Below are 12,572 nucleotides of genomic sequence, written 5' to 3' on the forward strand. Positions count from 1 at the left end.
TTAGAAAATTTAAGAAAACCTAACGAAAATATTAATTTTATATAACTGTCAATTGTTTGAAATAACTGTCAGCGATTGACAGAATGCGCGCTGCAAATTCATAGTTAAGACGGGACAACGTCTGTCCTGTCAACTAGTGTATAATATTTTACAGGTTCAAATGATTTTTTTTCATTTCATTGCATATTGTCTTACCATCTAGGGGCTAAAGTGATGACTCTACTCGCTCTATATAGGCGCTTGTCTCACGCCCAACAAATAGAACTTTACTATATTATAAAACTATATTTTACTCACGGCTTCGCCCGAGTGCAGGGCTTTCCAGATTAAAAGTCCCACTATATATTTCTACAGGGTATTAAACTATCTCTATAGCAAATTTCATAAAAATCCGTTCGGTAGATTTGGAAGAAAATCTATAACATACAGACAGAAAGAAAAGGGGACTTTGTTTTATAATATGTATGTTTAGATAGTTTCACATTATTATAATTTAATGTACAGATACATAGACCCAAACAAAACATCACACAAAATCACTTTGACTTTGATGCCTGAGCAATGCGTTGCCATTACGACTTACATATGTTTCAAAATATTACTTATAATAAAGTTAAAGGACAAACAAACACATTTTATTCTTTTACTTTTTATGGGTATTAAGATGTCGGTGGTTATTTATTTATAAAAATAAATTTTAAACATAATTTTGTGATACAAAAATATATGAAAAAAAAAACTCGACAACAGCAAGAATCTTCCATAGTCCCAGATCTCAAGAAATATTTCAAGATTTTACAATTAAGGGCGCGCGCGCGTCGAAATATTGTGATAGGTGCGAGGTATTAAATAATATCTAGTTCTTAATTAATTCGATTATTTCCGCGTAGAACCACATTACAGAATCGCTGTTACGCAGCGAAACCAGTTCTATTACATAAGCTGGCAATGTCATTAACACTGGTTTGTTTACATACATACGGAATACTCGAGAATATGGCATTTTTTTAAATTAATCGCCGTAGATGATATAATAATATAATTGTTGTTGATGGAAGAAAACAGATGGAAGATACGGAAATCGATATTAGTCATAATTTATGAGTTATTTAAATTAATAAGAAAATTCCATTTGTCTATTTTTAGGTAGGTTACTAGGATGCGAGCGTGTTTGTATCATTGTATTTTTCTGCCTGTTTCAAAACATAGAACCTGCTTTATACTGGCTTAATGATTATTAGACCATAAAATAAATTGACCACAACTCTTGAGTTCTTAATAGTGTTAATAATAGTGGGTTCAATTATGAACATAATATTTATATGTAGTAAGTGCTGCGCTCTAGCCACAAATTGCGACTTCGTTTATATACAACATTATTTTTTATTGATTAAAAACCTTAAATTAGTTTGTCGAGAATCAGTAGCACAATTGATAATACTATTTTTAACACATGTTATATTTTATCCCAAAAACATATTAAACTTTCACCAAGCTGGTTCCCGTTTGTATTAATACAAATTCGGCGGATGTCGGTCGGTCCCTGATACCTACTACTACAGCCGACTGTTATAAGCACACCCTTCCCCACCCCGCGACCCCGCACATGTTCCGCTAGTTCCTTCCGGCGTCGCGGGGAGTGTGCTTGTTCTATCAATTCCGCGTGAGTTGTCATTGTTATTGTTATTTTTGTAGTTCAATGTGATGTTTTACACCAAAATCTAATTTGAGTGTTTTGGCTTTATAGTACGCAAATAAAAAAATTGTATATAACAATAATAATATCAGCCTTGTATTATTAGCCTGTGCCCACTCCTGGGGCCAAGCACCTCTGCTTCGGGAGAAGGATTAGGTCTTAGTCCGGTTCGGCGTATAAATAATTCCTGAAATACTAGTTCCAATGAACACTTTCTCGGATAAATAATATCCCGGACTGTTTGATTTTACGATACAAATAAATCAGAATGGGCTTTGATTCTTTTTTAATCCGAGATTGCGATATGTCTTTCGTATATACGCGGCGAAGACGCTAAGAATCGCGATAAACACACTGAAAACCTTCAATGAATGCGTTGCGTAACCACATGTTGCAAACCTTTGGCAAACACGCTGCGTATCCGCGATAAACACGCTGCGACCCTTCGATGAACACGAGGCGCACCCGCGATAAATACGTTTCAATTAAGTCTACTAATCACACCACATAAATAAGCTTTGAGATTGGGGCACTACAAATGTCTAAGATATGTATGCAAGTGCAAATTATATACCATATAGTCTACAGCATAGCCCTATTATTCACAGACTTTAAAAATGTAAGAAGTTTTACGTTCGACTGTATGTACCTATATTATTCTATTAGTATTATTTTAAATTCAATGTGGTGAGTTGTTATGGAATATAAAGTAATTTTAATTAAAAAAACTTGCTCAACAACCCATTCATCTAATGTGGCAATATTAATAACGATTTAATGATTATTCCAACGTTTTATGTTGAATGATTTAACAGTTCTAGAAAATATTTTTTTATACCAATTTATAAATAAAAGATTAGGTCGTTGTACTATTGCTTGTAAAAACAGTTAAATAAGTCAGCGATCTTTAGATTTATTTTCTGTCTGTTTTTCTAGTTTGTTTCTCAGGAAAGGACTCCGAAACTAAAAAATATAGTTTCATTTTTCACAAGTGGATAAAGTTCAGTTGGGAGCAGAATATATTTAAATCATATGTATATCGAAAAATTTTAAGGTATTTGCAATTTACATCAACACTTTGCTTGAAATTCTTCTACTCGGACGGAGTTGAGGACAGGAAACTGTATTAAATAAAGTAATTTGGGTTTGAAAATTTTAATGGTCTTGTACAACGAGTTTTTTTACGTTACTTTTTACTAATAATATTATAAATGCGAAGGTTTGTAAACATGTTTGGATGTTTGTATGTTTGTTGGAAGGAAACGCAGAAACAATTGGGCGCTTTTGGCACGAGGCTACTTTGTAGAAATACGCTGCCATTGAAATAATGGATTATGAAATGGATGGTATTTTAGGCACTTTTGTAAAAGGAAGGGAAGTTTATGTCAGCGAACTCGCTCCCAAACCTAGTAAATTCATAAAATTAAAAATACAGAACTTAAGCGAACGCAAATAATACATGGATATTTTACTATTATAATCTAGATTGATTCCTTTAATCATTTGACATACCTGAGATTACTGTAGAATAAAAACTAAACTATTTGCAATAAAGTTACAAACGAGTAGTATTTTTTAATATTATCAATAATGGATTCGATTTAGCAAACCGGTTTTCGGTTATTCGATCGCATGGTTCATTAGCTTTTATTAAATTTATTAATAGGCTTCAGAATTTCAACGTACTTTCCGTGTAAATGGAAGATATTAAAAATAAATATTTTTGGAAGTCATGTGGTCAAATGACAACACAAATAGGGCACATGGCGATAAGTATTTACCGCCTGAGCATTCACAACAGCAGAGGCCGCAGTCAATACGCTTTTCAATAATCATTAGAGTATAACAGAAAAAACATTTACTGCTGGTAGGTCTCTCATATGTGAGAGTCCGCCTGGGTAGGTACCACCGCAATATCTATTTCTGCCGCCAAGCAGCAGTGTGTAGTCAGTAGTCACTGTTGTGTTCCGGTTTGAAGAACATTGTAGCCAGTGTAACTACTGAACATAATAAGACTTAAAATGTCATATCTCGGAGGGGCGAGTGCAGTGGAATATTAAATAATACTTTGTAATTCAAGGAGTTGGATGGTGTTTCTACTGTTTATAGGCGGTCGTATCGCTTACCATCAGGCGACCGGCAAGTTCATATCGTAAAAAAAATGCATGGGAGAGGTAATATACATAAAAAGAACAAACAAACCGGAGCAAACGGCCTTAAGCAATACGTTCCATACTTGGGGCCGCGCGAATTACGGCCAGGCAGACGCGGCGATAGCCTAGTTGGGTGTGGAACGGACTGCCAAGACGAATGTCCGCAGGTTCAAATCCCAAGGGCACACACCTCTGACTTTTCTAAAATCATGTGTATACTCTTTGTGAATTTATCGTTCGCTTTAACGGTGAAGGAAAACATCGTGAGGAAACCTGCACATCTGAGAAGTTCTCTATAAGAATTTCGAAGGTGTGTGAAGTCTACCAATCCGCACTAGGCCAGCGTGGTGGACTAAGGCCTAATTCCTCTCAGTAGTAGAGGAGGCCCGTGCTCAGCAGTGGGCAAGTATATAATACAGGGCTGATATTATTATTAATTAATATGCGAAGATTTACGAATAATTTCATAGAAAAATCAATTATAATTATCAATATACACAGGTGGATCCTGGAACGCGACACACTTACGTAAACCACTATGGCGGGTTTTAACATCTTGTGTACGTGGTCGCTATCCAGGCGGATATACAATATAACCACCAGCAAAATAATAAGAAATATAACGATTAGTCTTATTTTCTGTTTAGGTGTTATAAAAATCGATAACATGGTTTTTAAAAATACGGTTAGCGCGCCGACTTGGTAGAAGAAAAGCTTTAATTACAACGTTCTGAAGAAACATCATGTTTCTTATTTGAGTAGTTATGTGAATAAAAAAAATTGCAAATAATGGCTGTTTTTAATTTAAGCAAGTGTTGACGAAAAAACAACTACTAATTCAATAAAGTATTTTCATCTCAGTAACCCAAGGAAATTCAAAAGAAAACGTTATACTGTTAATTGTATATAATGTTCCGCTTTAAGGATTACATGAAATAAAAAATAATTATTACAGTAAGTATAAGCGGTAGGACCGCCTATTTACAATTGCCAAGAGGTTCCGTACATTTGCTGATATTAATGATATTATATATTTGTAATTGGTATTACTCTTGCTCAGAAAATGGTTTAAAGACAGGAAATTTTGGAACACGGTTGCAAGCATTCAATCTGGCCATCTTAATCATATAAGGAAATAAATTCAATAAGGTGTTTGAGTTTAAAATGCGGTTGAGGTGGTATAAAAGTCCGGATTCCTAATTCAATACTTGAAATAAACTTTTATTTTTTGCGGAGTTATAACCACTATGGCTTTACGGTTTTATGATTTTAAAATTATGCTAAAATAAGTGTAATAAATCGCTGGTACAGAAAATAATTATTTGCTCCAAAAAAAATATTGTCTAATTACGTATACAAGGATGCTGCGGGTAAAAAAGCGGTTTATTTTGATGATTATAATAAACGTTTTGGGTTTTGTGGAAACATAATGTTTTAAAAAATATATATATTTTCGAACAATATTTATAAGCCACCTATCATATTATGGGACGGACGATACATGTAAAAAGTGGGCGCCCTGGCTACACCCCCGCGTTCCCTCTTAGGGAAAAAACATGGTTTGTTCACACTTTTGTGTTCAACAATATTTATCCCTGAATATAGATATTATTAATTTTTACCCCACAACCTATTTGAAAATTCATTGATTTTATTCGGGTGATATTTTGAAAACCGAGTGCAAACATATATGGAATCTTAATTTTTTCAAACTCTTAACCGCAAACACAGTCCATAATGAATTTTAAAGAATTATTCGCGTAGTTAAAAAAATAAAGTACGTATATTACAAAAAATAAGTTTTTTTCGTAAATAACCAAGTGTAGCGCTACCAACTAAATTACTATTCTAAAACGACTTCCGTAATAAATTGCTTTGTTGACTTGTTTCTTACCTTTGGGTATTTTACGCGAATTACGTTTTACATTCAACGCAAACGTCTTGAAAACACCTAAATTATATATATTTTTGCATATTTTGTTTTTTTAAGGCATTAATTTGTTTGAAATTTGCCTAGGGGTGTTACTGAAAACATACTTCTTTGATGAGAGCACATAATAATATCATGCCTCAAGTGCATATCCCTATTCCATTTAAAGAGTTAAGGACATGGTAAAGACATATTTATTTCGGCGTATACAGGACCGGCAGGACCTTGCTTGCATCTCACAGAAAAACACCATAAACAGCATGCTTTAGTAAGTGAGATGTCTGGTAGGAAGAAGAAACTCCTTCCACTGCCTAGTCTTTGTGTTATTTCGCGGGAAATTCATTTTAAGATCCCGCATTAGTCCGAGGAACTAAGGCGGGTATGTTGGGTTTACCAGAGTGTTATGCACGTCAGCGTACCGACTAAAACCTCTCGGTAGCCATTAACGCATTAGTGGGGCTCTGGGGAACTATAAGGCATTACCTCAGAGATCTATCAGAACAGCCTTTGCGGTTTGCTGTGTAAACAGTCCGTTGGTACATACATTGAACTCGGCTGGCATCCACAACAGCCGCGAAGTATCAGACCAATTCCTCTCGTTTGAGAATCAAGCCTGGGGCCGAAGCCAAGATGTCTTTGTACAATCTATAACTTTAATAGAAAACAACATGTATAAGAGTGACATATCCTAATGATAAGTCTATTGCTTTTTGTCTCCCGCTTTGGTATGGAGGGAAATGGACAATTAATATTTCCTACAACCTATCTTTCAATTTGATTAATTTCGTTGCGAGATAGAGATAAATTTGTTTTTCCAGAGACTCGACGAGCTTTACCGCTCGGTGTCATAAAACGCATGCCACTGCTGATCCTGATGCACAGAAGTTGTAGTGGTGGGTGTGAGGGCATGAAATTCTCAGTAAAATCTCAGTATCGCTGGAATATTTCATTCTCATTCATAAAGTTCACTTTAACGATTATAAGGTATCTAAGTTATGTCAGCTCTTGATCTGACATAACTATTTGTATCGTCATCGTAGTTGCAATCTGTAAACAACAAAATTGTTGTAGCGTGTCACAGTGTCATTACACGGACAGTGTCAATGTCGAACGATCGGATCAACATACTTGAAATTATTTTTATTATTACTTATTTTTTTCATAAAAAATAATTATTAATCTGTTATTTATCGTTTGCGAAGGTATTAAAATTTTTATATGTATACTCTCATTAATAATTCACATGTATTTTAATTAAAGTATACAGTACAGTTCACTCACGGTTTTGAGATTATTGTCCATGTCGAAATGTATTTCTTTTCAAAACCCATTAAAATGTATAGTACCTTATCTGGGTACATTTAGGAGCTCATGGGTATATAAATCGAAGGGGCCAATGACCTAGTGCTACCCAGGTGTCTTATTTGGACACCCTTTCATATGTATAACAAAAATCGCTAGCGCGTCTGTATAAACGTGATAAACTCAAAAACTATGGGATTTCGATGTAATTTGGTATGTAGATACTTTGAGGCCTTTAGTAAGTGTAGGCTACTTTTTATTCGAATCCTTTTGCCCAAGCAATGCAGAGTGCAAAAGCAAGTTTTATATAATCACTAATTATACCTTTAAGAATTTTAGGCTTACACATTAACAAAGTTCATAAAGTTTATTTATATTCAGTAATATTAATTAATATTCATATTTTATATTAATATTGATTTTAATAAATATTTATTAATAATAATTAATATTATAAATAATTATTTTTTCACATGAAGGTAGTCAGGATCGACCTTCATTTACTTTCGAGAAGGACATGTGTATTCAGTTAGGCAACCTTCATCGAACCGCCAACGCGGGCTTGCGACACGCTGCAATTAAAAAGTTTACGCATATTGGTGTTCCACCAAACTTGCGATTATTGATTTGCAATACTGAGATATGCTACGTAGATAGGTCACATCGAGTTATTTTTGTGTACTCAAAATACATTTGTACGGCAACACGTTAAGATATTATTTCGGTCGTATGAAGTTCATTTTTAATGTAACCTCAAAGTACCTTGATACTGATCTTTGATAAGATATAAATAAAAGTTAAAACAAAATTTCAAACCTTTTTGTTTGCCACTCATTAATTTTATTCACAAACCAGGTTATATATTATGCCGCATCCAAAACAAATCCAGAATATATTTTTCTTATTTCTTGGCTATTTACAATATACGCTGTAATATTCGGATGTATTTTAAAAATAAAAAGTGTTTCTAATCATACTTTTGTTCACTTCCAGAGTCACAACATGTGGATAATTTACAAACATCTCGTGTTATGTTTGTGTTTCTGTTTCGTTATGAAGTGAAATGTTCGACAATGGCCGTCATCAAATAGCGTGATTCAACAATAATTAACTGTAATGATTATTTATATTTCAAGTAGATGATGATAATGATTTCTTATGTTTACGCGAATGTTAGACATTGAAATTAAACTAATTTTCGGATTCTATCGCGGTGTTAGTATTTTATTTTCTCCCGACGTTTCGAAGACTTTGCAGCCTTCATGTCCCCCCCGTGATCATGAAGGCTGCAAAGAAACGTCGGATAAAATAGATTTAATTTCAAAGTAGATGATGTAAAAAATGATCTTAGTTCTACGTCATTGCATAAACCCTTATTGTATTTCTATCATCATAGCATCATTAAGATAGTTTTTCTATCATCAGGCGAATAATTTTCCAGATTATATTTTATCAGAACTTTGATTTTGAAAATCCTTTCACAAAAAGCAACAATTTTCTTAAATTTATAAGCTATATTTAGTGACGGACGCCAATTAAAGTTACGTGGACGGAGCTGTTAATTTATAAAATGAAGATTTCCATAAGGCTGTCGGTCAATTAGATAGTGGATTTTCCATAACAAATGTGAAGGAAACTAAAGTTAAAATTAACTGTGACGTAAAGACACGTATTACTGTGTCATTAAAAGCGATTATCGTTTACTGCTTTGTAATGTCGCGGTTTTATACTACCACCATACCTTTTACTATTTTAAAGTTCGAAGACCTATAATCATTAATATTATTTTTCAAAATATTCAGATATAATATTTTATGATTAATGAAAGTACTTACCTATATAGTAAATAGTTATAAATAGGGATCGGATTATATGCCACATAAATATATGCATTCAAATATGCGTGAAATATGCACGAAAACAGGCACAATATGTAACATTAAATGATAAGTTTAAGAAAAAAAAAAAAACTAAGTTTTAAGTTTTCATTGATATATGATAATAGGTACGTGTAACATTATTTGATATTTGTAAACGTAAATAATTAAGTAGTGTTCCAAATGTCCAGTAATAAAAGTGTGTCTTCGATCATTCAATATACCTAATTTTATAAGTGGAAATTGGTCGCTCCATACCTACTGAGGTGGGCAGAATTTAAGCTTGGGTTCTATGTTGGCAGTTATAGTTTCTGTCAAAAATAATATTGAAAATGTATCAATAATATGCATCATAACTATATTTTAGCGAAAATAAGCTTTTACCGATGAGAATGGTTTAGATATGAAAATATGCAAATGCATAATAGGTATAATCCGATCTCTAGTTATAAACACAATTTGCGAGAACTTGATTATTGTATAAAGTTATTATTAATGTCGCTAAATGTATTTTGACACGAATTTTTTATCGATATGAAACGCATATTTTTCACACAATATATAATACAACACTCACCGTTCATGTTTTGTCAGTTTTCCACACAGCGCCCGTCGCACGTGAAAATCACTATCGATAGCACTATCACATTAAAGTCACAATTTACTACGTATTCCTGGTCGAAAATAAAAATAAAAAATATTTAAAAATATTTTTATTAAATTCAGCCAACCTATTGGCTGATAAAAACGAAAATTAAAACAATTTTAAAATTTGTTTTAAATTCAGTTCGATTTTTGAAAATAAAATTCGAATATATATTTTTATTTGAGCTCCTGCTACAACAGCTTATGGAAGCAGGCGCGCGTCTCGTTTGATCAAGACGAAATGCTAAGACCTGTGCCTGTTCTCTCATAATAAACTATGACAATACGTCGCACAGCCGCGATAAACATTACTCGTACGTGATTATTGCCTATGCGTTTTCATCGTGTCAGATATCTTAGATTATATACATAAATCACTTTACACAGCACCAACTACGCGATACATGAGTTTAATAAGAATTCTAAGGCGTTTATTATCAATAAAAAATATTATTTACACGTGTTAAGTACATCTAGATTCAAGTTATAATTCTACACATTTTAGATCGTAAAATCATACACTTACTTGCTACTTAGTTGTAAGTTGATACTTTACAAAAGGAATCGTAACTTACTACGTATTTCGTAGCTCGTAAGGTAATCGAATGTTTCTACAATATTAGTGAAATTTGTTGAAAAATATTACGATGCCAAGTAAAAAAGGCTGTGGGTAGTGAATAGATGTCGGTTGCTCAAAACCATGATGTTTGGAGCTCTATTGTAGAGGGGTCCATCTAGATGTGGATGGTGATAGGCGGATTCAATTTGATGGTAGGCGATAATATATGTAGTAGGCTAGCATCTGAATTCAATAAAATTCTCTTTAAATTTTGTAATGTCGTTTCGGAGTATAACAGCAACTAAGAGACAAAAATTAAAAACCTTGCTTGGCGTTCATTACGTACCGAACAAAGTAAATAAACATATAAAAGTATATTGTGTTATCAATGAAAATATATTGATATTAAAAAAAACCTTTATTTAATTTTTCGATACTTTGATATGAATGTCATGGTTATTAGTTAATAAGTATTGTTCCTATGATGACTAACTAGCTCAGCAAACCAAGTCATTATGACACAACGGAATAACAGCTTATCCGTATCCATACTTACAATTATAGAGGGAACATACTATAATTCATATTAACTCATAATCAGCAATTATAACTATAAGATTATGTTGTCAGGTACGAGGGGAATACGGGTCATTTTGCAATAACAGGATCATAGAGCGAAGCGGCATCTATAGCCAAGAAGGAAAAACTTCAATGTAAACAGATAGCTGGTTGATTATTACAATGATCTAAGTAATGTTTTTGCACAAATAGTATTATATATCACATAAATCTATATCTTTTATAATAGAAATGTACAATAATCCAGAAGTTTTAATAATGGGGACACCAATAATTATAACTAACATGTTTTCTTTTTTATTAAAATTAAACTATTGTTCGCATTTTATCGCGGTTTTAATATTTTATTTTTTTTAAAATGTTTTTTTTTCGACCCAGGTTATAATAATTTAGGACCATAATAGACACTCAGCGATATACTCAATTGTTTTTATTACGTACTAGTTTTTTTGCGGCTTTGCTCGCAATGAAGTCCATCCTTATGATAATAATTAGAGCACTCACTATTAATATGTCTTTCTATTAATAATAGAATAGTAGTGGTAGATGCCTATCAACAAATAAAAGAAAATAAAGCGAATTTACAATTACAAATTTATTATTTGCGGTTAATGCAAGAACCGCGCCTAGACGAACGACTAAGTTAAGTTTGTCAAGTTTGAACTTACATATATATATTAAGATACCTTACCTACAAGTTTGTATAGAGTCTTCGGGACCCAAGACCAACAAGCACATGTCCAGTTTAAAAAAAAATATCAATGCTTTTGCCTTACATGTGCAGCGGCAGTGAACGACCGTGAAGTGTTCGTCTTGTATACGATCAAGGTAAGGCAATCTTGTGTTAAATTTAGGTTTAAGGGTTATTGCTATTTTTAAGAGAGGTATGTTATATAAGGCCAATAATAACCTCATTATAATGGCCGCAATCAAGTGCGAATCACGTGGTACGAACAGCGAATGTGTTTGTAACGTGTTCGGCAAGGAAACCTAACAAGTTCGGCGCAAATACGCCGCGGAGCTCTCTACAATATACTGGAGTTTGTCATAGACGAATTGAACCGCGCGATCTCGTTGCGCACACGCACCAAAGACATATCGCACTGCAAGCGTGTTGAATAGTCACTGTTCCAAATACCTTCATAAACCTCTAGTGTATTAGCTTTCTTATACAGAGTAGAATAAACAATAATTTTCATACCTATAGTAATGTACTTTGTACACTAGAATCATACAAAAGGTTTATTATGCATAGGCACAATATTCCGGATAATTTCACATTGATCTTTAACTTAGAAAAAGTCCTCTTGTAGGGCCCTGATTCTCTAGTTATGTTATTATAAACGCTTGTAATAAATGCGTAACGTAACTCATCGCGTCTATCACTATGGATATTGGCATACAGAAGCTAATTACATGAAGTTAACGTAATACGGCTGTGTTACAAGTTAACATTGCCATAGAGAATAAGGGGGTTGGTTTGGTGATAAAGAACGTATTGAAGTGTGTGCTTTGAATTTGATTCTTCGTGGTGTATAAATAAAGTTGTAGATAATTTTTTTCCAGCATTATACACAGTGAACTAATAATGCTTCTGCCTAACACTTCGAAATAGTCGCCACTCGTAGCTATATCGTCGTTGAACCCCAGTTAAGTAACTTATAGTAGGCGTAGGTCAATGGTTTTAATAATAATCAGAATTATTTAAGTACGGAACACAAAAAAAGTGATTGTTCCGGTACGAATCTTTTTTCAGTGTCAATGGCTTTGTAAAAATAAAGTTTTAATTGCCTTCGAATGTTGCTTCAGTAATACATTGTTATTGGTATTA

The 12,572-nt window shown here is 33.3% G+C and overlaps 1 protein-coding gene across 1 annotated transcript in view; it reads right to left on the bottom strand.

Moving 5' to 3' along the window:
* The window catches only part of LOC115448225 (elongation of very long chain fatty acids protein AAEL008004), a 41,486-nt gene extending 31,629 nt beyond the window's left edge, over positions 1–9,857 (bottom strand). The window contains exon 1 of the mRNA XM_030175581.2: positions 9,536–9,857. Coding sequence (XP_030031441.2) covers positions 9,536–9,542 — 7 coding nt within the window. The 5' untranslated portion in view covers positions 9,543–9,857. The remainder of the gene's footprint in view (positions 1–9,535) is intronic.
* Between the last annotated feature and the right edge of the window lie 2,715 nt (positions 9,858–12,572).

The sequence above is a fragment of the Manduca sexta genome, chromosome 26 (genome assembly GCF_014839805.1).
Source record: "Manduca sexta isolate Smith_Timp_Sample1 chromosome 26, JHU_Msex_v1.0, whole genome shotgun sequence".
Taxonomy (NCBI): Eukaryota; Metazoa; Arthropoda; class Insecta; order Lepidoptera; family Sphingidae; genus Manduca; species Manduca sexta.